The sequence below is a fragment of the Fonsecaea erecta genome (assembly GCF_001651985.1).
Source record: "Fonsecaea erecta strain CBS 125763 chromosome Unknown Scaff2, whole genome shotgun sequence".
Taxonomy (NCBI): Eukaryota; Fungi; Ascomycota; class Eurotiomycetes; order Chaetothyriales; family Herpotrichiellaceae; genus Fonsecaea; species Fonsecaea erecta.
Genome location: NW_017387245.1, coordinates 951,411 through 976,635, shown reverse-complemented (window position 1 = coordinate 976,635; position 25,225 = coordinate 951,411). Strand labels below are relative to the sequence as shown.

Genomic DNA, 25,225 nt, shown 5'->3' with positions numbered 1-25,225 from the left:
TTGGATTGCCTCTTTCCGCTTGGTCGAACAATTGGCTGGTGGGTAGTCAGGACAAGCCTGTTCATGACGGCAGGAAAGTTACATCAGAAATCCAGACCGGAAAAAGCCGTGCTTCAGCCATCACGTAGTTCCCCTTCAAGGCCTGGAGGCTGAAGATACAGTTCACATGTAGAACATCTCTCTACTTGTCATCGAGTTGAGTCACACCCCAGGAGAAGGAAGAGACCCTGCCTGTCTACCGAGTACTAATAATAGGGCGGAATCCACCAACACTTTCTCCTCAGCTGGCCCAGCTGACCTTGGATACGCACCGCGTATCTGTTCGTCGGGATATCACACGACATGATGACCTGCTACACGAATGTGCCATGGCAGCTGCGTCAGCTGCATCGGTTGTTTTCCTCGGTGGTGGCGATGATAGCGATGGGTGGTGGCCGTGGCGGTGCTGATGATGTGGCTGTTGAGAGCAACTCTGGACAAGCGCCACAACGCCACTTGATCTGATACACGTGATCGAAGAAATTCTCGGCACCGGACGAGTTGAAGCGCTGAGAGATTCCGCCTTTTCTCCCGCCATATCCCTCAGTATCACGAAGGCAAGGAAAGTGGCTGGTTTAGCTTGCTAACACTCTCGTTTTGTTGTTCTTTCAATTTTTTTTTTGAATGATGATGGCTGGCGTAACAGCCTAACTATTGAAACAGCTCTCCAAAGGCTCCGAAAATAGCTCCCCTGAGAGGTTTATTCCCATGGCTCAGCAGCTACCGAACCGTCCAGACGCTCATCCAATCCCGACGACTTGTTTCCCGCTTTGCAAGACAAGCGAAGCAAATCTTCTTCTCATGGGACGCTCGGGCTAGAGTAGCCACCCCGAAAATAACCGCGGAAGGAAGCGCTTCACCACTTAGCTTTCTGTCCTCGCCAGATTTGGGACCTTTGGGTGCGTTCACGACTTCTCTCGCAGCCGCATATAGGTCAGCAGTCCCCACTGCACCACGAAAAAGCTGGAGTGGTGTTCGAGCTTCTTTCCCGGGTTGACAAGCTGAATGTCATATCGTCGAAGGAGTTCGGGAATGACCTTGTTCATCTCAAGGAGGGCAAGATGCCGTCCGATGCACACGTGCGAACCGCCACCGAACTGAACATGCTAAGTTAGCTCCTGATTTTGCTGCCCTGATTTGGAATCTAAGGTATTGGAACTCACCTGGAACATGCATCGTTCCATCATCTTTACCTTCTCCTTGTCATTATCAAGCCATCTCTCAGGTCGGTATATCTCGGCATCGTCGCCAAAGATACTCTTATTCCTGTGCAAGACCCAGCCGTTCACGGCGACGGCTGTACCCTCGGGTAACCTGACACCGTCGATCTCGGCACCCCCAGCTGGAACCTTTCTGGTAATGTTCAAGCCGACAGCTGGAGCAATTCTCATGGCTTCTTTCAGACAGGCCTGGAAATAGGGCAGATTCTGTGCCTCGTTGTACGTGACCATTTCCGACAGATTGGCCGACATGACCTCTGTGACCAGCCGGTCGTATACTCTCTTGTTGGACAAGACATACCAGAAGAAGCTTTGCATGGTGCTGGCGGTCGAGTCGCTCCCCGCGAAAATAGCGCCGTGTGCAATTGCAAACACGTCACCAGGACCAAGGGCTTCAGGGTGCTCTTTCTGTGCGACGATCAAGCTATTCAGAAGGTCCTTGTACTCGACCTTCTCTCCGTCCGGAGCCTGGCGTTTTTGCAGTTGTCCTAATGCTGTCTTCGTGATCAGAGCGTTCTTGGTGGACAGGAACGGAATGAGGTTCCACAGTGGATTTCGTCGGAAAAGGTAGTCGAGCCACGGAAGCTGGCCTACGATGCCATTATACCACTGGGAATTGTCGATGGTCTTAATGGCGCGGTCGACGTCGACACCCGCCTCGAGAAAGCCGAACTTCTTGGAGAATGCCACTTCGCCCAGGACCTGGAAACAGTAAGTCGTCAGACCTGCTTCGCCAATGGAATGAACATAGGCCTCAACTCACATCGAACGCAAAGAAATGGAGCCAGTCACCAAAATCGCAAATCTTGTTGTTGTCGGCGTATTCGTCCAACTTGGAGATCAGAAGCTTTTCAGTCTCCTCAATTCGAGGCGTGCATTGCTGCATGGCGGCCAAGCTGTAAGGAGTCGCCGCATATCGTTTCTTGACGCCGTGGACCGATTCTCGAGTCTCAGTGAAGATGTCGGGGTTCTCAGGAGGCGGGAACACCCCATAGAAGTCTGTTTTGTGGAATCCCTTGCCCGTTTTGAACAATTCAATCGCAGCTTCTGGATTCGAAAATGACACCTCGTTGGGCGCGATACGGACGACGGGCCCTGTGAGGAGTCAGCCTTGTCGAGGAGCTGCTCGGAGCGTGTGCTTCTATTACCATATTTCTTGTGCAGCGCAATGTGATGTTGCTCAGTCTGACCTGTCCACGTACTCCAAACTGTACAGTTCACCGTCAGCCCGCAAGGTCTTTTCGTAAGTACCTCTTGTGAAACCCACCTTTCCACGCTCTTGTGCACGAGGCAATGAACGGCCCTGGGAACTGTCGCAACGGTGAGGAGTAGCGTCTCCATAAGGGTCGGACGAACAGGAGCAGGAAAAGGATCACGAAAGGATGGGCGGCCACGAACTGCCATGCAGTCACAACCGCAGACTTGGTCAAGGGTGCCTCGTCGGTGGCTTTGACCTCCATGGTGCTATAGATGTCTGGTGAAGAATAGCAATGGAAGTGTTTCGTTATGGCGAAAAGAATGAATGATTAAGAAGGTGCGAGGCCACGCTCCCAAGAAACACCCATGAGGCCCATACCACTCAGGGCAGTGCTTGAACAAAAACCATCGTGCCATTGCTCCTCCTCCTCCCTCCACGCTGCCACACAATGTTCCAGGACATTGTCGGGTTTCCCCATTCTCACAAAACGACAGAATGCCCCACACGCTAGCCCCACGATCTGTGGCCATCGCGAGTGACCTGATGGGCTTCCACTCGCCCACAGACAACGCCCCCGGGATGAGAGACGGGGCTGGCTGGCTGGTCGGCCCAGGAAGGCAATCCTGCCATGGGAGGGGATCTTGCCGTGGAGGAGTCTTGCACTGGGGCGTTCTGATGGGGTAGGAGTCGACAGATGGTCGTGGCTAAACTCTCTCTGGCACCATCAACTGCCGAGCGGTCTCGCCCTGCTGCCCTATCTTCTTAGACGGGGTGAGATGCCACTGCGTCAGACATCCCCCGTTGTATTCCTCCATGTTCCCTGGTGCGGCTGACTTTGTCTCCTGGTAACGAGCACCCAATATTCAAAGCCGCCTTCTGGCCTTTACACTGGAAAATTGTAGATCCGGTCACACCTTTTTCTTCCCACCAGGAACTGTGTCGAGACCATGGAAGCTGCGGAAGCCTCTCCACATGACGCTAGCGACGCTGCACAGACTCACGTCTGGTACCTCGTACGCAGGCAGTGTGGCTTGCCCCGAATACAGAGTAGTTGCTCGAACAGCCGTGACAGCCTACCCCACATGTGTTGAACTGATGTACGAACATCCGGAGGTGCTGAAGCTCCTATTCTCCGGCGGGATTCCGGAGTCTATGTTGGCGTGTCTTATCGTGTTACATACCACATGTCAGCTGTAGGATCTAGCATTGATCCGTGATCTTGAAGTGTGCCCTTCAACGCAGGCAGCGTCCCTTTCTGTTTCTGCTTGTGCTTAGTCGATATCTTCCAGCATGTCATGCTTCAGTTATGTTGGTAAGGATGTTTCAGGCCTTCAGTCAGCAGAGGCTGTCCTGATCACTGTGATGAGGTGTATCGTGGTGTCGGGTCACAGACGGAGATTATCCAATGCCACAGACATGCCGTCGTCTGTTCTCGAATCCCTCTCTACTTGGGCGGCGCATCGCTGCTTGGTTGTTCCGGAAACATGTAATTCGAGGTTTCCCATTTCCATCTTTGGACCTGAGGGTGGCCCCAAGGCTCGCTGCTTCAACCTGAGAGGCTCCTGCACCGACTGACTAACGGATCAGATCGCGCCCATATCGGGGCCAGGGGCCCTGTTCCGCCACCCGCCCCGCCGCCTATAATTGCCAATCTATCGCCTCGGCCTAGTCTACAGTGCCCATACCTTGGCCTCGATTCTAGTTGACGTTATGGTCCCAAAGCTCCCTTTCTCCAAAAGTTCCGCTTCGCCACGAGGATATTGAGTCAAAGTGCTTCATTGCTCAGGTATGTTGGCGCTTTCGTTGTTTTTTGGCCGGTCAGGTAGATCCAGGTAGACAAGGTTGACCAAGAGCCGACAACCTAGCTTATTGTTGTATTTTTGTATATAAGGTCGGCCACTCTCACTCCGTGACACAGCTATCAGGAAGCCAACATTGGACCAGAGTCTACTGTTCATCGCTACCGCCGCAGATCATCGACTGAGCCTGGCTAATCCGATTCATCTATATCGACTGGCTCAGTAAATAACGTAGTCCCCACGAGCCAGAACAGATATAGAGGTCAGGTGTTTCGGACTTCGAGTGCTGTTGCTCTCTTCCCTTCTCTTCATCTTCTTCGCTATGCTATCAGGCAAGGCACCAACAACTGCGACATTCAGAGTCTCATGTAATACGCCAAATCGCCCATCCCATCTTTATCCCACTTGCTCTGCCCGTTGCCCAACCAGCGGAACCGATTCTTGCTCCGCCAGACAACGTCGAAATGCTCGCCGCCCAGACTCTCCAGACAGTCCTTAAAGTGTAATATGGTCCCGGCGTACGTACCGGTGACGGTGCCACTTTCCTTGCCGTTCTTGTACCAGGACCGGCAATTGTCTGCCCACACCATGGACTTGAGAAACTCCTGGGAATAGGTGTTGAAGTCGGCGACTGCTTCAGCCTTTGGAGTAATGGATCTAAATTGCAAGTCGTCGAGATTAGCTAGTTGTCCGTCCGTCCGTCCCTTTCTTTTCACCCTCGTTCGCCTGCGCAATCACCTGCACCTGCAGATGCTAGTCACAGATACCACGACCAACGTGGTCAATCAGGGGAAAGCATTCAAAAAAAAAGTGTAGTCCCTATCGATAAGAGAAGTGCGAAGACTCACTTGATATCTTGAGTGGCAATCTTCTCCGCCCAGCGGAGGATATAGTCGCAGGTCCAAGAAATCTCGGTGAGGACGGAACCATGTGAGATGGGACAGTTGGGTCCATTGAACATGTAATAGTTGGGCATGGTGTCGACCTGGACGGCGAAAAAGGCTTCCGGGTCGGTCTTCCATCTCTCGTCCAACGTCGCCCCGTTGAGCCCGACGAGTTTCCACGACGGGACGAAACTTGTGTCAAAGCCCGTGGCGCAGACGATCATGTCGAATTCTTCTTCCCCTCCTTCTGCCGTCTCTATCCCCTTGGCCGTGATTCGAGTGATGGGAGACCAGTTGATGCTCGCGTTTGGTTGTTGAAGAGCTTCGAGATATCCATCACCAGGCTAATCGAGATTTCCAGCTTGTTAGTGGGCTTCAATCTCTTTTCAGCGGAACAAACTGGCGGAACATACTGTCAGGCGACGGCAGCCAGGATGGAAGCTGGGGATCAATTTGTCCGCCATTTCAGGGTGATCCTTGAGGATGGCGCCCATCTGAGCTTTACACGCAGCCTCGAGACCTTGCTGGAATGGATGACCCGTCTTCATTCCAAAGAAGAATCCATTCACCCTGGTGGTCGAGGATTTCCCGAAAGGTTAGCCATTGAAGTTTCCTGCAAACCCAAGAAAGTATCCGAGAAAAACTTACGACGCTTCCAACTCCTTCCGCAGAGTAAAATGAGATTCGGGGTTTTCTCTGAATTCTTTTCGTTGCTCTTCGGTATACGAAAAGTTTTTGCCGTCGATGGTCTTGTCGGCGCAGAAGTTGATAGAGATCCAGCTGGGATTTCGGATGTAGGTGACGAGTTTCGACACTTTTGGTTGCATGGCCGGCACGATTTGGATCCCTGAGGACCCATTCCCGATCACGGCCACTTTCTTGCCCTCCCATGAGTAGTCCTTGTCCCTGCCCAGGGAGAAACACTTCTCAGCTTTGACCTCTTTCTAGTTAGAACTCTGTGAACACGTACCAATTGGCGCTGTGGACGAGTTTCCCTTTAAAGTCATGTAGACCAGGAATCGCAGGCCATTTCCATTTGCTTGATTTCCGGTTAGACATCGCCGAATGCTATACAGAGTCTTTTTTGACGTACTTCAGAAACCCGGAGCCATTGACCAGGATATCGGCGGTATCCTCGCGGACGACTCCATTCGCGTCAAATTTGATCTTCCACCGTCCCGCCTCATCATCCCAAATCGTCTCCAAGATTTTGGACTTGAGCGAGACGTATTTGTCCAGGTTGTACTTGGCCACGGTGGCCTTGATGTAGGCGTGAATCTCCGGCTGGGCAGGGTAGAACTGCGACCAGTCCGGGTTCGGCTCAAACAAGAAGGTATAGGCATCTAAGACGAACGATCACCAAAGGTTAGTGTGCGTGCTTTCTTTCATGGGCCAATGCCGTCTTCATAAGGTGAGAGCCTCACGAGCTGGGATATCACTAGTAATTCCGTGGTCAGGTTCTGGTTGCTCTGGCTGACAAGGATCGAGGGGGGAGACACTCTTACCACGCAGCACCGGGATACGTGTTCTCGTACCAGGTCCCCCCGACGTCGGCGTTCTTCTCGTAGATCTGAAGGTCAATGACATCCTCCAGCTTCAACTCGTGCTGGATCTTGTGTGCCAGAGTGAGGCCCGAGAACCCAGCACCGATACAGACGATCTTCAGTTTCCTCCTGGTCAGGACCGGAGTATCCAGCAAAGGGACCCAGTTTGGCCGTTGGCTGACATCGTTGGGTGCTTTTTCCTGGATAGATCCCATTTTCTTTTTGGTAAGATGATGCCCTGTGTCACTTTGTGTGTCGACAAGGAATATCTTCACGGGGATTCATCCGGGCCCTTCGTCCATTGATAAATAATAAAAGAATTGGGCGCCACGAGAGCGGTGTGAAGTAGTCTCTTATCGAGTCTCTCTTCCTGTGGAGACCTTCTCGTGGACCAGTTTCATATTAACGGATGATGGTGGAGCACACTTGGTCGGGGCACCAAGTAGTTCTATGCACTCGGTAGACGGTAGCACTATGGGTGAAACGAAACTGGCAGCTGGTGCCAGAGGTAAAATGGCCATTGTGGTTCCAGCAAGACAGTATTATTCGCTGCTTAACGAAGGATAGGTAAGAGTAGGGTATCAAGTAGGGAGATTCCCAATTCCCAGGTCCCAGACAAGTCAGGGCTCCAGTTCGCCTGTTGGGGGAAGCTCAGGCCCAAAGGGTAGCTAGCTAGCTGTTAGGTTGTCACGGTCTTCGTCGCATAAGATGCCCGATCGACAGCGCACCACCATGCTGTGATGATAGAGCAAAAACGTCCTTTTCCACAGACTCTGGCCAAGACCAGTGGTAGCACCAGGCAAGCTATTGTAGCAAGTCACTCCATTGTGGCTTTTTGCTGTGTTGTCGTCAAGCCTATCGAGTGCTTATACCACATAATGTATACTCTATCCTGTCCCTGAGCTCCTAACAAAATGGGCACAACTACTCCCTACTCAGTACCCGTCCCCTTCCCAGTGACAGCCTTTCCCGCCCACTTTGTCCCTCGTACCTCGCCATCCTTTTCGTGCGCGGCATCCGAATCGCCTCGAACTAGCGGGCCACCATGAAGTCGTCGGAGCCACGAAACAAGAGAGTGACTGACTCGTGTCTCGATTTGTCTCCAGCTGCCGTCGATCATGAACGAAGTTAGAGTAGTCTTGAGGAGTCCCGGGCCGCACTAATCCTTACTCGGACATGTGGACCGGCCCGTCAAATACAATCCTCCGTATCTACTCCCCGCTAAAGTTACTCCGCAAAGGGATCCGTAAAAACCGTTAGAAACGAAGATTCCCAGTTCCAAGGTACAAGGTACTTGGATACCCGCGCGAGGGACCAAATCATCGTCGCGCTGGCTCAGCCATGGCTCGGCTACAGCCCTGAAACACCTGAAAATCGGGGCTCACCCAAGATCGACGATACTTCGTCCGTATTGGGATGCCCATCTGGAGACGTGCACCTCCCTTTTAGTCCTTGCAAAAGTTTGCTCCGGCCCACTTTTGCCCAGGGACTCGAATTCGAGGACCGAATACTGTCCCTGTTGTGCCTGTCCTTCAAGCTTCCCCCTACAGTTCTGATCTGCACAATGTCAGGTAGCCAGGCGTTTGCTCTGGCCCGACCGCACTGTGGATCCCTAGATTTGCCCAACCTGCCAACTATCCACCTCCCGACCTGCACTGAAGCTTCTCCACCGAGTGGTCGACACTTAGGTACCTCGTACTTGGTACCAAGCATGTCGAAAAGTCTAGGTCGAAAAACTCTAGTTCGAGAAAAACTGCAAGATTGCTTGCCAGGTGCTAGGCAATTCGGAAAGGCGTCTTGACTGATCGGCGCAACTAGCTCAACGGCTGGCACGGATATGGGTCCCGGGCATGTTATTTCGCACGACGAACTCCAGAAGGCAGTTACAAATTGGACTTTTGAAAATACCGAGATTACAGTAATAGTACCGAGGACTTTGATCACTCTTTCGAGACCAAGACTTCCTGGACGAAATCCTCAAGCCCAATATCGCTGACTGCCCACTTCGTATTCGGCCCCCTCGCCTTGTGTCTTGTCACCAACTCATTCTCAGTTGAAGAAGCGGAGAACGATCTATACCCAGAACGACCCAGTTTGATTCATACTGTTGTTTTGGTTTTGCAGATCATCCGGTACGCCTCGAACAGTTACTGGCAGTGACCAGGAACCAGGGATCAGGAATCAGGAACCGGGATTGCGCAAGGTCTAGCTCTAGTTCTCTTCTTGTACAGAGTATGGCCTTGTGGGTTCCCATTTGGGCCACAGAACTCCTCGATGTGTACTATGTACTCGGTACATGGCTAGTCTGAAGTGATATGAGACCCAAATGGTCTGGGATCTGGGATCTGGGACCTGGGGATATTCCAAGGAGAGGCAAGTCAAGGAAAGACCCTTTTGTTTTTCAAATACCTCCGCCTTGAGTGACTCTTTGAGCATCTCTTTTCCCTTCATTATTTCACTTCTTATATCGTCGACTCGCAAGCTCGAGTGGCTTTCTTTACTTGTCCCTTCCGTTCACCTTTCGGGCGCTCAGCACGGCCAAACCATCCAATGTCTGCAAGCGGAGCATTTGGACCTGCACCTCCGGGCATTGACCTGTCCGAAACCAAGAATGGCGCCGTTATCAGAGCAGTTGTCAGCCTGATGGTCATCGGGACCCTCGCTGTCATGCTCCGTTTTGTGTCGCAGTTGATGCGGGACAAAGGAAAATTCTCCTGGGATGACTACTTGATCCTCCCAGCATTGGTGAGTTTCCCCGATATTGAGGAACAAGGACAAAATAACAAGGACTAATTCTCGACGAAAAACAAGCTTCTGGCACATGGTACAGCAGTCTGCTCGCTCGTCAGTGAGTGTAAAATCTTTTCCCCTAGCACACGATGTTGATGAAATTGACAAAAATGACCAGGTCTTCCATACGGTGGTGGCAAGCATCTTTGGGCCGTGTCGGGAGAAGACTTTACGACCATTTGGCAGGTATTTATCCATCCAGTTTTCTAACAATCTATGTTGCCCCTGTCGTCTTCAATGCTTTGGACGAACTCGAACTCGAATTCTCCAAGTTTTGACCAGTCTTTAATTCTCCCGAACAGATTCTATTCTCCTACGTGATGATCTACGCAGGCGCCGTCAGCTTCACCAAAGCATCCATCGTCATGTACTACTGGCGTCTCTTTCGCCAGAGATGGTCCACCTATCTCGGTCTCTTTTTGGTCTGGAGCTATTTCGTCGTCATTGTCGTCACCATCAATACCGGTTGTCAGCCATTGGAGTATTTCTGGGTGAGTCAGTCCCTCTCCAGAGTCACTCTCGGCAGAGTGACAGAAAAGAAAAACCGATACGGAGGGGGGGAACTGTACACACGCTGACCCCGGCTTCAAAAAACACTAGACTCAGTATACCACCCCCGGGGCTAAGGGTCACTGTATTGACGTGCCGTTATTCTTCTTCGCCAACGGCATCTGGGCCATGCTTGTCGATGTTTGCATCTTGATCATTCCGATTCGACCTCGTGAGTATTCTCCCACTCTCCTTAAATACGGGCGGTGTTTCACATGCTAAAAATCTTTGCTACAGTTCTGGGATTGCGCATGTCCACAAGGAAGAAGGTCATGGTTGGCGGAGTCCTTGGACTCGGAGGCTTGTAAGAGAGTCTGCAATTACCCCGTTTTCTTTTGAGAAAATCTAACAATAAAACAGTGTCTGCATCGCCTCTATCGTGCGCATCATCTCGATCCATCAGCTCATCCACAACGCCGACCTGACCTGGTCCATGGCCAGCGTCTTCATCTGGTCGTGCTGCGAACCCTTCATCGGCATCCTCTGCGCCTGCATGCCCTGCTACGCGCCGCTGCTACGGCGCTTTTGGAAATCGGCCGGCTCGCAGTCCCGATCAGTACCCACGAGCGGCTTTTCCAGCGGGAACACCAATGGGTCCACCACGGGAAAGTCTGGCCAGGGTATCCCGATCAAAGTCAAACGGGACTGGGACCGCATCGTCAACCCTACCTTTGGGGACGACGAGGTTCAGTTGACCACCTACACGACGGGACCGGGAAGTACCCGCACCAAGGGCAGTGATGAGTCCGGGTCAAAAGGTATCACCGTCAAGACGGACATTCACTGGGAGTCTCACGCCGTTTGAACACGCCGCGTCCCCACGACGCATATGGGAGATATTGACTGCGGAGGCACTGCGAGGGAAAAAGCCTACACATACACTCGTTTGTGGACCGAGCTCGGTCGTGTAAAAGGAAGAAGGGGGGTGGTCGATAAAACAACAACAGTACCTCGACGCAGTCGGGTAGTCGGGCAAGTGCGGATATGAATGGAACCGTCCATCCATCATGGAATTTCCAAGTCTTGTCACACTCATCCGTTTCGCCTGTCTCAGATTGGGAAAGCCACTTGTATTTGAAGAACTCGTCCAGAAGAAACCAGCCGCGAGACGCAAGCCAAAGGAAAAGCAAAAGCAAAACACTCAAGGTCGAATCAGCCGGCCGGCCGGTCCATTGTGAGTATCAAGACATGTATTTTATATATACACCGTAAATGTACCGTGTAGCAAAAGTTTGAATGAAAAACTATGGCTGGCCGGCCGGTCCAAAAGAATATTATATATTAGAAAGACAATCAGTTGGGGGTGCCAACGCCCAACGTAGTTGGTAAGGTGAGCTTGCCTAGCCGAGCCTGAGCCGAGCCAGCCTGGGCAAGAGCGGCGCAAGGTCACTTGGGATGGGAGCGAGACGGGCGTCGAGATTCCGATGATGAAACAGGCATTTCGAGGTCGGAATGTCGACACGAGGATATTCCATTTCCATCTTTGGACCTGAGGGTAGCCCTAAGCCTTGCCGCTTCAACCTGAGATACTCTAGTACGTGACTGAGTACGGTGGAGTGCGGTCCGAGGAAAGGATTAGTCGCGCCTATAGTCTAGGCTAGGGGGCCCGGTTCCCGGCGCCCGCCTATAGGTACTAATTAATCGTCTCGGCATAGCCTATAGTACTTATAATTTATCTATCGATTCTAGTTAACGTTATGTTCACAAAAGTTCCCTTTCTCCAAATTGGGTTAGTCTAGGTTAAGCTTCGCTATTATCCCGCTTCCCTTATATTTCCGTATCCCCATAAGGTTAGCGAGTTCAAGTGCTTTATTCCTCAGGTATATTGGCGCTTATATGCTATTATTTTGACGGTAAGGTAGATTTAGGTAGATAGGGCCAACGAAGAACCGACACCCTAGCTTTTTATTATTTCTTTGATAAGGGCGGCTACCTCCACTCTATAATTGTCACAAAGGCAGCAGAAGAGCACGTGACTCGCAGGGGAGAAGTATCCCTATGCGCCACTGTAGCTCAAGTGGAAGAGCGGAGTAAAGGGACCGCTGGGACGGCCCTAAGCCAATTAGGCTTACCAGGCCTATAGGAGAAAAGGTACGCTTCCCACACACGGAAAGCTTCCTTCTCTCAAGCTTTGAGTCTTGTTGATACGATACGTAAAGGATACTTATTACCACGGATTCTATCTATCGCCGAGTACTGCCTATCTTCAATAAGGCATCCTTAACAATAATATAGCTACTAGATAACTAAGATTGGATTAGATTCTACTATCTATCGCTATCCGGTGGTGAAATTCTGCTCGCCAAAGGTGTCACGGTTGTAGCACCAAATCTCCCGGCCGGTCAAGCAGTACTTGCAGTGTCCACAGGAGTTGCGAAGATCTGAGGTCCCCACCCGGTCTCCAACTTTCAGTGTCGACACGGCGTCGCGCACGGCCTCCACAACACCCACCCCTTCGTGGCCCAGCGCAATGCCCGATGGGATGTAGTGGATGTCGGTGCCGCAGACGCTGGCTTGGGTTATCTTCAAGAGGACTTCGGTCGGCTTCAAGGATTTGAGTAGGTCAACAGAATCTTGCTGAATCTTATCTTCCACTCCATGGTAGATGGTCGCCTTGACTGGCAGATTGGTAGAGGAAAAGGTCTTCGACGTCATGGGTTCCCAAAAAGTTTGAATGTATCTCAAAGGATAGGAAGATCAATGTGATTGTTGGATATATGTGTCGCGAGTGCTGGAAATGTTGGATCGTGTTGGTGTGTTGAATTGCAATGATTGAAAACACTGCTCGAGGCCCACACTGGGCTATATACAAAGCATGGCAGGCCTCAACGATCCAAGCAGTATACTAATCTAATGCATAAGGATGATTAAGGCGGCTACGTAGTGGTGAGTCCCTGGGGAGTGCAGAGCAACTCAACACGGGATAGATGTGGCAAGCCGGGCATTGCCCGACACTGTCTCTCCATGCTCGTTCCACGAACATGTCCTATGAACACGAAAGATCAGTCGAGCCTCTGTTGTCCACACTAAGTATATTGGACAATATGTTTGCCCTGATTGATAATCTCTATAACAGACCATAAAGTGATATCATCGTCTTGCGCATATCGAATGACTCCCGGTGAGAGAGCCAGGCCCAGGGATCATTGTAAACAAACACAACCAGGATTACTCGTCTGAATGGATGACAAAGAAATGCTACCGGCGGGATATAGAACATTGACCATCACCTAAGCCGCGTGTCCAGCGAACCAGGTCGATGTAACCGAAGTGTCGATGGAAACGAAATTGATCTTCTGTAGGTTTCACCACAGCTGGGCCGAAAAGTTGCCGGGGCTTAGAGAAAGAGTAATCCAAGTAAGTGCCATGTAGTATATTTCTGAGTGCATGGAGGATAGCCTGATCGACGTCTGGGGTTAATGCTGCAGAGGAGTGCATAGTCTCTGCTGCAAACCTGGTGCTGTTGAAGCCGCCCTTGGAATCTCCGCACGGCGACATCGGAGCCACGCGGAGAACCCTCGGCTTCAACGCTAATCCTGAAGAGGAACCATGTTAGTCCTAAACAGGAACCATGTTAGGCCTAAACAGGAACTATGTTAGTCCTAAACAGGAAATATTTTAGTCTAAACAGGAGCAATGTTAGTCCTAAACAGAAACATGTTCACTAATATCCGGGTCCCCGTAGCGTCCCAGTTGGTCCCTAGAGGCATGGAGTGATATGCAGGTACCTAGATTATGAATTCCACAGTGACGCAAGCGTTGTATACTATTTTTCATGGAAGTCTCGACTGATATATCTCATCCTATTCTCTTGGCAAACAACTCGCGCAATCGGAGACCAAACATTACCACACACTGTAACTCACGGCCATTGCAGCGACGGAGTTAATTCTACCCTATCGAGAAGATAGAAGAGTGTTACGAAGTAAATGGCTCTCTTCTGGAGGTATGGACAAGGTATGAATGCTCTCCGTAAACAAGCAAAGCATAAAAGACGTGTTGGGTGCTACAGGACCGGTGATCCCTCTCAACAACGCCCAGCAAGCAATACCACTAACCTCCCTTCACCACGGTTCTCGCCACCATGTCGCTATCCGTCTCAGCAACCACAACAACCATAGCACAGGAGCCCAAGCCTCGTGCCATCCTGGGTCTGATGAACTTCGGCCCTGACCCCAACGCCGGAGGCCGCATCACCATTCTTGATGAATTTAACCGATGCCTCGACCACTCCCAGGAGCGCGGCTACAGCGAAGTCGACACCGCTCGCTTATACATGGAAGGTAAACAAGAATTCACGGCCGCGGCGCAATGGAAGAAGCGAGGCCTCGTGCTCGCCACCAAAGTGTACCCTGTACATCCCGGGTTCCACGGCTCCCAAGTCCTCAGGACAAAGGTGTCGGATTCCCTACAAGCACTCCAGACGGACCATGTGGATATTTTCTACCTCCATGCCGCCGAGCGGTCAGTCCCTTTCGCAGAAACGCGGGAGACGGTAAATGAATTATACCAACGCCGCAAGTTCGAACGCTTGGGCGTCAGCAACTACACGGCCTTCGAAGTGGCGGAAATCGTGACTATGTGCAATGAGCGCGGCTGGGTGCGTCGAACCATATATCAGGCAGTGTACAACGCAATCAGTGAGTTGCACGCGAGCCCGAGGGCGACTTATTGTTGTGGGCGGGAGTGAGCAAAGTCGGCGCTAACCTTTATCTCTCCCCTCAGCACGCTCCATCGAAGACGAACTCATCCCCTGTTGCCGACGATACGGCATGGAAATCGTCGTCTACAATCCCCTCGCGGGAGGCATACTGTCTGGAAAATACACCACGGCAGCTTCGATCCCCACAGAAGGACGATACAGTGATAAGAACACCAGGGCAGCTGTGTATCGAGAAAAATACTTCAAAGACACAACGTGACTTTCGTCGAGACCGCTCTGCGGTGGCTGCGTCACACTCCGCCTTGAGGATGGAGAACGACGGAAATGACGGCATTCTGATCGGGGTGAGCAGTTTTTCCCAGCTGGAGAGCAATCTGAATGATCTGGAAAGGGCCCTTTGCCAGAGGACGTCGTCCAAGCTCTAGACGGCGCCTGGATGAAAGTGAAGGCAACCGCGGGCAATTACTGGCACTTAGATTTGAAGTATTCTTATGACCTTGTGGCGGCTCTTCTTGGCAAAGGAGCAGAGCGGGGGGAATAATAGTAGAACTTTGCGTATGTTATCTCTTCACGCTTTGCTGTTGTTCCGGGTAAAGTATTTCAAGACAAGGTGCTCCGTGGTCGCAGGATGCCACTATATTCAGCGGCAAATCCTTACCTCTCCAAAGTCCTTTTCCATTTCGAGACCTGAGCATTCCGCTAGTCGACCTGAACAATGACTAGCCATTCTTACTTGTGGCTGTGCAATCCTGAGCTTCCGTTTGGCGTGTCCTGAGTCGTACCTGAGCAGAGTGAGCACAGCCGTAGTCCTACTTAGTATGTAGGGACCCATAACCTGTGCCCCTGGGCTCCCGGTTGCGGTGTTTCACATATTCGGAAAGGCCGAATCCAGCGCGTGCCTGCCCAGAGCGCTTTCATGGTCCACTTTTCGGGCCACGCCCGCTGTCCTGAGGAGGCAACCCCCAACCCCCAACCCACTCAGGATTGTCCCCCAAGAAAGCGGAATCCGTGGAACAGCGTTTTGGGGTTGCGAGATCAAGATATGTGGAAAATCTATATCGAGTCTGACAGAAGGGTCTCTCCTATACATGGCGAGAGCGGTGGTGCAACAGAGGTCTTTATTTCAGATGACGACAACGAGTAACGGTGTTTCGAGCATTACTAGCGGTAGATCACATGTCTGGGTACTGAAGTAAATGGGTCGAGACTAAGGCAACGATTTGACGCTCTCATGTATGATTGACCGCTACCTCTTCTTCCTTCACTGTCTCAGTACTGTAAGGTCTGCCAAGTCGAAAGCTACACGACATAACCCTTGTTCTGTTTTATGCCTTTGACATTCATGTCTTTCCACATGAGAATCGCCATCAACCCCAGGACCCAAGTTGAGACACCAGCAATCAGCAAGTATCGCCATGTGTCTCCATAGGATTTCTGAATTGCCAAACGGACAGGCGTGCCCCACTCATAAGATAACTGCTGTTGAATGTCGCCATAGATTGTGGTGAGATTCCCTTGGCTCTCAGGAGGAAGATATAAAGCGAGTTTTTCGGGCATCGTGCCTTGCCAGATGGCAGAAGAGATTGTATAACCCACGGCAGTGCCAATGTAGGCAAACAGGTTGAGCAAGGCAATACTGACAGCAAAGTATTGCTGTGCAGAAGCAGCCGCCAAAATGCCAATCTCGACCGTGAGCATCAAGATACCGAATCCAAGATTGACAAAAAGGTTGCTCATGGCAACGTAGCCCACATAATGATCAGGGTGACGGAAATGTATCATTAGACCTGTACCAAGGACCACCAAAGGAAAACCGAAAAAGAGACTGACAGGTTTGTAGCGTCCGGTGTATGAGATGATTGATCCAGCAACAATATTCATGACAATTTGGGAAACCGTGCCTCCTTGTATGAGATAACTTGCCTCAGTCACAGTAAGACCGTTGACCACCTGAAGAAACGAGCTAAAATACCCATTCCAACAAGACACACTCAAAAAGAGCATAAATGCTGTGACGCAAGTGCCGAGGACTGTTCGATCTCGAAGGATTGCCCATGGAGTGAGACGGACCCGAGCAAAAGATCTTTCCCATAGTATAAAAGCTGTGAGTAAAATTACTCCAAAGACGAGGAAACATATAATAAGGGCAGATCCCCAACCCTTAGCTTGCTGAGTGTAAAGATTGAATGGGAGGAGGAAGAAGGCAAATCCCCCAGAGATGCACAAAAGTCCAACAAGGTCAAACTCGTGTGTATAGTACACCGCAGATTGCCATAGTGTACGTTCGTCGTGATTGTGTTTTGGAATGACACCATGCTTCTTAGCTCTCATGTATTGCCACATAAAGAGCCCAAACAGCGGTAGAGTAACTCCTGGAAGGAGAATACTTTCCATTCCGAAGGCCCAGCGCCAACCGGCTCCATTCAAGAATGATGTCGAGATGGGGCCCGCAATCCATGATGTAATGAGGTATGGTGAATTGAGTAAGGCTTGCATAAGACCGCGATGGCGAAGTGAAGACGTATCCGCAATGAAGACGCTGAGGCAGTATCCGACACCGTTGATTCCGACAGTATAAAAGACTTGCGATGCCGCATATGCTTCAACGTTGTTGCAAGCAGCTGACATGATCAGGCCAACAGTACACAGAAATACACATAGTATAAATCCGTGTGGACGTCCAAAAATGTCCAGGATTTTCGCAACACCTAAATTTGTGACACCGCCAACCACTTGACTCAAAACTCCAGTGGTAGGAATAAGTGAATGTTCAGCAAAGGCCGAAGTCGCGTAGGGGAGCAAGGCACCACTGACTCCAGTCACAATGCCTTGGACAAAGTAGACAAGCCAGATTGCTATATAAGCCGTGACCAAAGTAGATTTTGTCCAACTAATTGTTGTGGCCTCCGCCTTCTGCACACCAGCTTGAAAGTTGGTGTCAATGGAGTTGTCGTTAGGTGCATTGCCATGAATTATGTCTAACCCGTCGTGGATTTTGGTGTTCGAATCGTCTTCCGTTTGATGGACATTGCTGATTGCTTTCGTCTCAGTACCACTTGTAAGGTAAATATCTGCAGGGGACTTTTCGGGAGCCATCTGGTGCTTCAGCCTCTATATATGAGGCTGCTTCTGCTGCCGAAGCTTCCTTCTGTCGAAGTCTTGTATTGGCTAACGTTCGCGAAAGTGTTCAATTGCCGATCTCAAAGTTATATAACAATTTCGTTGTTGACTGTTTGCAAAGAGATGATCAAGTAGACGAGGTAGGGATCCCGAGAAGATAAATTCGAGGGTTCTGTGATATCTCACCTGGTACTGCAGCCCAGAAAAGTAGTCGTGGCTACATCGAGCAGGTTTTGTCCGTTAGCGAGATCGTTCACGGGATGGAAAAGAGTCACCCACATATGAGCAAGTTTTTTATCCATTAGCGTGATAACGCACATGGGATGGATATGCAACTATACTCTGTAGGTTGAGCGGGATGGGCTGAAGCTAGAGCGAAAGCAGGACACCTGCCCAGAACGACGCGACACGATCTTGCCTGCCTCGTATATGCAATGGCGTTTCGTTTCCTTCGAAATCGCAAATTCAGGATGAATTGCGAAGACGGATTCTGCCAGAGCACGGACTCAAGGTAGAAAGTTCACCATTTGTGTTCGCCATTGACCACCAAGTCTTCAGTACGTCTGCTGTCACGACCACTTTGGTCCACTGGAGAGCTTCTAGCTACTTCGCTTGCCAAAGGCGATCTCACCGGCGACTTTGCATTCGGAGTAATGCCATGCACCCGGGCAACCCTCTTGTTCAGAGATATGTCATTACTAACGAACACAGGATACTCGATAGAAATATGCTTTGGACATTTCTAAATCGTGTCCAAGACACTTCGAGACGTAGGGTTCACTGGCACGATGCCTTCATTATACATTGATCAAAGCAATCCGCATGAGAAATCACAGTAAATCGCCATCATCGGAAGGGGTTTTGGACATGCAAGCTTCTAATCAGCTCGTGTTTGTCGAATGGTGTACCATGTTGATCTCGTCGACGGCCATCGCGCCTGTAACTCGTTCCGTGGAGTTTCTCCAATGCCCATCGAATACCCATCAAAATCGGCGCGATTTCTTTTCTCTAAATCCTGTTCGCTCCATTCGTTGCCGAAGATCACGCATCGCTCACAGAGTCAGGGGATTTTGACAGACAGAGAACATACTTACGCCGACTTGATCGATTCAAGGCACTGTGGAACCGGCTCCGGTCGCTTTTGTTCGCAAAGGCTGCCACAACTCTGGAATTGGACGGTGTGAATGCGGCCGGTGAACGAGTGAATCAAATACTTTCAGGGTATCATGTATCTTGGACAATTCAAGCACAGCGCAGGCGATTGTTGTCTTCGATCCTCTCATGCCGGCACCGTGCTCTTCATTATTGATTATAGTAGGCTGGAAGTAAAGACCAAGCGTGACTCTTGCCAGCGACATAAAATGCAATATAATTCCGTCAGCTACCGTTTGATACTTGCCGTACGCCACCTGTTCCTATCGCGTAGTGTGTACAGAGTCTCCATAGTGGCTTGTCAGCTCCATCGAGTCACTGCGCGCCAAATGCTTCTGCGACGCATTGCCATCAACGACGGTTATCTTGCCAGTTGAAATGACTCCGCTTCCCCCACGCTTTGCCCGCCAGTGGTGCCAGAACCAGACACCCACCAAGAAGCAGAAAACCCCTGCTATAACCGAGCCGAGGATGATAGCTATTTTTGCGCCGAGAGAGAGGCTTGTGCTACTGTCGCTACTCTTTGAGCCACTGTCTGGGAATGTGAAATTCGTCGAAAATGACGCGCTTGCGTAGGCGACACCGATGGGATCTGAACTTGGTTCAGCGGTTCGATTCGCCGGGTTGAGAACTCTGTAGCGAGATCGAGAAGTCAGTCGCTGCCGACGGGCAATTGGGAAGTGAAAATGCAGGAATAGTCGACTTGCTTGGTCGCTGCCCGGGATTCAATACATACCCATATATCGAGTAGACGAGACCGCCATCGAATACTAGAGCAGGCTGGCTGACAATCTTGGCACTGTTCACATACGCGTCGCCTTCATACGACGTAATGGTCAAGTCAGTGCCCTCCTGCGTCGGGAGAGTGACGGCTTTTGACGGTAGTCTATTAAGCAAGAAAACCCCCTGAGCGACATGGTAGGAGACAATGTCGAGAAATTCGTCCTCTGTCCAATTGCTGATGACGCTTCCAATCATATCCCACGCGTATGAAATGGGAAGAAAAATGGTCACGTTAGATACGTCGTTGATTCCTTGCGCCGAACTGTTGCGTGCATGAATTTTGGCGTCTAGAAATGGCGAGGGTGGGCCACTCAATGCACTGTGGTTGTAGCTGTCGTCGAAGCTCCGGGGTAGTTCGAGCACGCTTGACAACGTATAAACCACGCCGTTGGTGCAGTTGACTGCCGGTACATCTGAACGACTCTGTTTACTGTTGCCGGACCAGAAAGTCGCAGCGGAGGAAAATGCATTTCCACGAGCAACGACTATCCGGGTTTTGTTCTCAGAAGAATCGGTGTCATCAGTCTGGGGGAATGTTTCGATATACTGGAACGCGTCGGCGTTGAATGAGTGATGGACGCCTGCCAGGACATGGTAGGTCAAGAGCGCCTCGGATATATTGGTGACTCCATTGAATGCAGAATTTTTGGGTACTAGAAGCGTGATGTTGTCGCTGGCGAGCGTTTTTGATAAATTTGGATATTTGGCCAAGTATGTGGCGAAGGTCGAGGTGCCGTCATTGTCGTTCAGGTAGTCAATAATTGAGGTTGTATTTCCCGCGGCGAATGCAAGGGCTGCAAAGAAGAGAAGCAATATCAACGCCATGGTCGACACGGCCGCTGGAGTCTACTTCGCTGAGCATGTGGCAGGAGGAAAATGGAAGAACGTGGAAGCCGTGGTAAATTCACGAATAAAACCGCCTCTCATGAAACGGAGACAGTTATTTAGGGCTGGTAACTCTGCTTGCACTCGAGTCATCTGCGGTCCTGGAATCTAAATGGACTCCTGCGACGATGATCTGTGGACGGGACTACTTTGGCGGCGGCATAGGGTGCTTGAGCAAGCGAAGTTGTGATCACTTACAGCAACGAGTGAGAGCTGGATTACTCTGCTGTCGTGCATTCGCTTGCGCTGCTATCTCCTCATTCCAATTGGGCTTATCGTGGCGGAGGGGGAGATTGGTGAGCACATTTTTGCAAAATCTGCTCAACAATCTGCCAGTGCCGCATCCTTGGCTGATCCAATCAATTGAAGAAACTTGCTCCCTTCGCGTGCAGCACTATAGTGGTTGTTGAGTACAGGACCAAGTTGACAAAGGGGGGTTTATATGTAGTCAGGTTAGACGTTCGAACACTCTAGCGCGCTGACGGGCGCTACAGCACCCTCGAATTGTCTTTCCTCTGTCCCGCCTGGTACCGAACGGGCCGGTTAAGCTTGGAGAGGTCAAGCACCTTTAATTTCTCTGGCCCAATCTTTTGGGCGAGGGCGGTGCTTTTCGAGATGAAGACTTAAGGGTCCTATATGTGGAAGAGATAAACGACAAGAATAGCACACAAAAGTGAGACGGGGTGGAAGCTGGTCGAGGAGGGTTGGCTTCTGCCAGCGTGGAGAAGCTCAAAATCTGAGAATCCGAGACGCGGCGGCCGACGCCTTCCTGGTGGCGGTGACTGGTCGAGAAGCTGATAGACAATGGATTAGATGGACTCGATATCTCGTAACGCGACCTGGGTTTCAGAATAACTAGATCAGGAAAATCCGGACATGGTTTACGCCGGTTTTGAATCGCCTCGTTCGAATCACTCTTTTCTATTTTTGACGGCAATCCCAATCCAATCCAGTTCCTGCACGATGGAGACAAGCACAAAGTGAAATCTCATCTCAGACTTCGAAGCTGGACATGCCTCGGAAGTGGACGTCTATAACGTGGAATGTGTTGCCGAGACCGGAATATCGAATTTTCACCAGTGCCTTGACGCGCAAAAACAGCGGTAAGTACGGTTTGGGGGATCGCTGTAGGATGAGCACGTTGGGGAGGGCTAAACAGCCATATGAGATAGACTAGGGTCTTGTCTTCACTCCCGAGATCGAAAGTCTGAGGGTGGAGAGACTGCTTCCGGACTCAATATAGTATGGGAATACTCGGATAGAGAGTATTAGATCCTGGGCAGGGCATGACTTTCCGCGGCCATCTTCGGATCCTCGAGTGAAATGACTCTCTCAGCGTGTTCCGTATCTTGTTGAATCCATAAAGACAGCTGAAGATTTGGAGAAACGATAACGATGCTCTGCGAACGCAGGAGAAAAGACAGACTTGCGTGTTCGTGTCCTCGGGAAAGAATACGTCGGAGGAATCGTGCTGCGCCAAGAAGGCCACCAATTCTATTAACCTGATTCGGTCATGGGGTGGATCTCACAATGGCGTCATACGTCTTGATTGGTTGATTAAGTGATGAGCATGTTTCGTTGGATTATCCTTGGTACTTCGCAGGCAGATAACAACGCTTTGGAGCAAATTTTGAGGTCGAGGCTGGGAACAACGCGTGTAGTACCAGTACTGGCCAGGATATCCTGGCAGACCAGAGATCTCCTACTTCCGCCCTGGATACGGCCGACAACCTCAATTCCGGCCTCGTTTGTCATCGAACGCATCTTCAATTGAATCGTCAGACGTTTACGTTGAATTCACCTGAAATCAAGCTCGGCTTCTCGTATTCCACCCCATGTAGTGGAATATTTGATGCGAAAAGACACAATGTCGAAAATTGAGCCCTTGAAGCGACACGTACACGTCAACTCCGCTGCATCTGAACATCAGCATGTTGTCAACCAGTTTCTCCGCAATCTTTTCTGGTACATTGTGTTGGCTGTTGTAACTTTCATTACCGTGCGACGCTTGATCTCAGTCTCCAAGCGTAACTGGAGGTGTGTACCTCGCGCTCTTGATCAAGGTGTGGTCGCACTGACACACGCAAGCTTTTGGCCAGTATGGGTGAGAAGAAAGACGATCTTGGAGAATTCAAGCCCCGTCCGTTCCATCTTTCGATACAGTGCCTTTCTTGAAGCGTTCTATCGCAGTTTTGGCTACCGACAGATCGGGTGGACCATCGGCTGGCGCAGATATTTGTCTCCTCCTCCCGTGGGAGAGACACTCTTCCTCTGTGGATACTGGATCCTCTTGCTTCTCATGCTATGGACCAATGTGATTTTCAAATCTGAATCTCCAATCTACGGTATCGAGTTGGAAGTGGTGGGGTATCGAGCAGCATGGGTTTCGACTACACAACTCCCCTTGGTCTATTGCACGGGCTGCAGAATCAATCCTATCAGCCTTCTGACTGGTATCTCACATGAAAGACTGAACTGGTTTCACCGATGGGCTGCCAGAACGGTCTTCGTCACACTTATTGTACACTGGGCTTTCTTTTATCGCGAATGGGATCTCACAAACTTTGTTCAACAGGAGATTGAGATTATGCCCATGGTCATCTGGGGCTTTGCCGCTTGGGGAATGTTTGGTTTCATGGTGATAACGAGTTTTGGCTTCTTTCGGAACTCCTACTATGAGATTTGGCTCTTGGTGCACGTTCTTTCTGCTTATCTCGGCTTGTGGCTAACTTACACCCACACCCATTGCACGACCTACTTTGTACTCGCGTCTATTGGGTTCATCGCTTTTGATCTACTTGGAAGGACCTTTTTATGGATGATGCACAACATTCACCTTGTTAAAGCTAAAAATGAAACTCACATGTTCGGATACAACGCCACAGTTCGACTCCTGGACGACAAATATATCCATCTCAGCGTTCGAGATGTGTCATTTGGTTGGAAGGCTGGTCAACACATATACATTACTGTACCTCACCTACGTAAAGTTGAGTCACATCCATTTACTATCGCAAATCTTCCGGGTGAGTCAGGATCAGGCAAGAACGTCGATTTGATTATCAAACCACATAGTGGTTTTACATCTGACCTGTTTCGCTGGGGGCAGGATCAGTCATCCAAATCCTTTACCGTTTTCCTCAACGGCCCCTATGGAAATCCACCTCAGCTCACAGGCTACGATACGGTCGTTCTGGTCGCTACGGGCAATCGAGCGTCATTCATTTTGCCACTGTTCCAAGAGCTGGTCAATACAAGCGTTGATGTACCACGGATCTATATACATTTGATCTCTCGGACGTTGACTGAAATCGACTGGTATTTGGCTCAAATTTCGGCCTCTCTCAAATCTATGCGGCTTCATCGAACGGAGATCGAAGTTCAAGGGCACTTCACATCCAGCAACCCAAGTGAGGCTTCCGTTAAAGCCTCAATCGAAGAACGGGCATTGTATCCTCCTGCGGCTGCAGTAAATCGGGAAACCCGTGATCGATCTGATCGTGGAAAAGCGGGCAGTCGCCCTGAAGTTGACATGAGACAGCTTGACAGAAATAAACCTTCCATGAAGCTGGATTGTGGACCAAACCTACACTCTGACGAGCTACCCTCTATTGTCGTGGTTGATACAGAGAATACAGAAGCTTCTGCACCTTTTGCACAAAGCTCGACCGATAGCGAAGGCGAAGAAACCGAAGACGAGAAGCACCTGTTAGACGATCCACTGTCGGACTTGGACCAATACTCTTTCGCGTTTGCGCAATTACCGAGCGGATGCTCCTTACATTTTTCTCTGCACCGGCCTGCTGCTGATGACATGATCAGAGCTCCTTTGCTAGAAGCGCGTGGGCGGGTGCTAGTTGTTGCAGCAGTGGCAGGAAGCCTGAGGAGTCAGATTGCAACATGTGTCTCTCGCCTGAATCGAGAAATTATTCGACCGGCATTAAATGAGGATCTGGATGTTGGTCCTATCAGCTTAGAATTGTGGTGTGAAGTCAATGGCGATTGAGGCTGGTTTCTCATAGGACTGGGCTAGCCGCTCATAGCCCTCTAGAATCACGCTTCAACTCCCTTTCTCATCCGTGTTTATCTTCGGCAACTGCTTTTTCCCTCGCTCTCGCACGCGTTCCTCCCTGTGATTCGACTTATTGCCCAAGACCTGCTATCTGTCTCTTCACCTGACCTGAATCGGCCTTCGGAACCCTTGCTCTCTCAGAAGGCGTTGATTTTGTGTTCCACTCTGTTTGAGTGTATCCTCTTCTCGCTGTTCCCTCCCGGGTCGCTATTTGTCGCGATACTTTGACCAATCACGGCTTACTCACCAGTCACCAATCTGAACTGCCTTCTATTGGCCTCCTTTGACCGGTTTCGCTACGGTGCCTATGACCCAGAGGATTCCAAACGGCACTAGATCTAAACAACCCCAGAGGAGATGTCCGGTGTAGCTATAATTAAATATCACACTGTCTACGGAGAAGTTGAACTGCTCTCTGGTGTTGGTCTGCGCTCGAGGTGACGAGCCAAGAAATCCGAAAACAGGCGCTGACCACGCCCAAAGTCTCCCAGTCTCAGAGTGGAAGGAAGAGATGAAAGTTGATGGAT

General features: G+C 50.5%; 8 protein-coding genes across 8 annotated transcripts; 3 read left to right on the top strand and 5 right to left on the bottom strand.

The window, feature by feature from the left end:
- Positions 1-944: 944 nt before the first annotated feature.
- On the bottom strand, positions 945-2,719 carry AYL99_02118 (hypothetical protein; the record flags this gene model as incomplete). Its single annotated transcript, XM_018833634.1, has 5 exons — positions 945-1,136; positions 1,203-1,961; positions 2,023-2,354; positions 2,408-2,467; positions 2,527-2,719. 5 exons carry the CDS (start codon positions 2,717-2,719, stop codon positions 945-947), a joined length of 1,536 nt encoding a protein of 511 aa, XP_018696258.1.
- Positions 2,720-4,612: 1,893 nt separating this feature from the next.
- AYL99_02117 (hypothetical protein) lies at positions 4,613-6,899 on the bottom strand (the record flags this gene model as incomplete). Its single annotated transcript, XM_018833633.1, has 8 exons — positions 4,613-4,913; positions 5,105-5,484; positions 5,554-5,710; positions 5,789-6,046; positions 6,111-6,179; positions 6,234-6,483; positions 6,565-6,578; positions 6,646-6,899. The coding sequence occupies 8 exons, from the start codon at positions 6,897-6,899 to the stop codon at positions 4,613-4,615; spliced, it is 1,683 nt and encodes a 560-aa protein (XP_018696257.1).
- Positions 6,900-9,234: 2,335 nt separating this feature from the next.
- AYL99_02116 (hypothetical protein) lies at positions 9,235-10,828 on the top strand (the record flags this gene model as incomplete). The annotated part of the gene is made up of 7 exons (XM_018833632.1): positions 9,235-9,429; positions 9,496-9,532; positions 9,593-9,660; positions 9,777-9,965; positions 10,075-10,195; positions 10,261-10,327; positions 10,384-10,828. The coding sequence occupies 7 exons, from the start codon at positions 9,235-9,237 to the stop codon at positions 10,826-10,828; spliced, it is 1,122 nt and encodes a 373-aa protein (XP_018696256.1).
- Positions 10,829-12,300: 1,472 nt separating this feature from the next.
- AYL99_02115 (hypothetical protein) lies at positions 12,301-12,678 on the bottom strand (the record flags this gene model as incomplete). Its single annotated transcript, XM_018833631.1, has 1 exon — positions 12,301-12,678. The coding sequence occupies one exon, from the start codon at positions 12,676-12,678 to the stop codon at positions 12,301-12,303; it is 378 nt and encodes a 125-aa protein (XP_018696255.1).
- A 1,429-nt stretch (positions 12,679-14,107) lies between these two features.
- AYL99_02114 (hypothetical protein) lies at positions 14,108-14,945 on the top strand (the record flags this gene model as incomplete). Its single annotated transcript, XM_018833630.1, has 2 exons — positions 14,108-14,663; positions 14,749-14,945. 2 exons carry the CDS (start codon positions 14,108-14,110, stop codon positions 14,943-14,945), a joined length of 753 nt encoding a protein of 250 aa, XP_018696254.1.
- Positions 14,946-15,985: 1,040 nt separating this feature from the next.
- AYL99_02113 (hypothetical protein) lies at positions 15,986-17,782 on the bottom strand (the record flags this gene model as incomplete). The annotated part of the gene is made up of 1 exon (XM_018833629.1): positions 15,986-17,782. The coding sequence occupies one exon, from the start codon at positions 17,780-17,782 to the stop codon at positions 15,986-15,988; it is 1,797 nt and encodes a 598-aa protein (XP_018696253.1).
- A 1,439-nt stretch (positions 17,783-19,221) lies between these two features.
- Positions 19,222-20,566, bottom strand: AYL99_02112 (hypothetical protein; the record flags this gene model as incomplete). The annotated part of the gene is made up of 2 exons (XM_018833628.1): positions 19,222-19,591; positions 19,695-20,566. 2 exons carry the CDS (start codon positions 20,564-20,566, stop codon positions 19,222-19,224), a joined length of 1,242 nt encoding a protein of 413 aa, XP_018696252.1.
- A 1,927-nt stretch (positions 20,567-22,493) lies between these two features.
- On the top strand, positions 22,494-24,632 carry AYL99_02111 (hypothetical protein; the record flags this gene model as incomplete). Its single annotated transcript, XM_018833627.1, has 2 exons — positions 22,494-22,663; positions 22,715-24,632. The coding sequence occupies 2 exons, from the start codon at positions 22,494-22,496 to the stop codon at positions 24,630-24,632; spliced, it is 2,088 nt and encodes a 695-aa protein (XP_018696251.1).
- Positions 24,633-25,225: the final 593 nt, after the last annotated feature.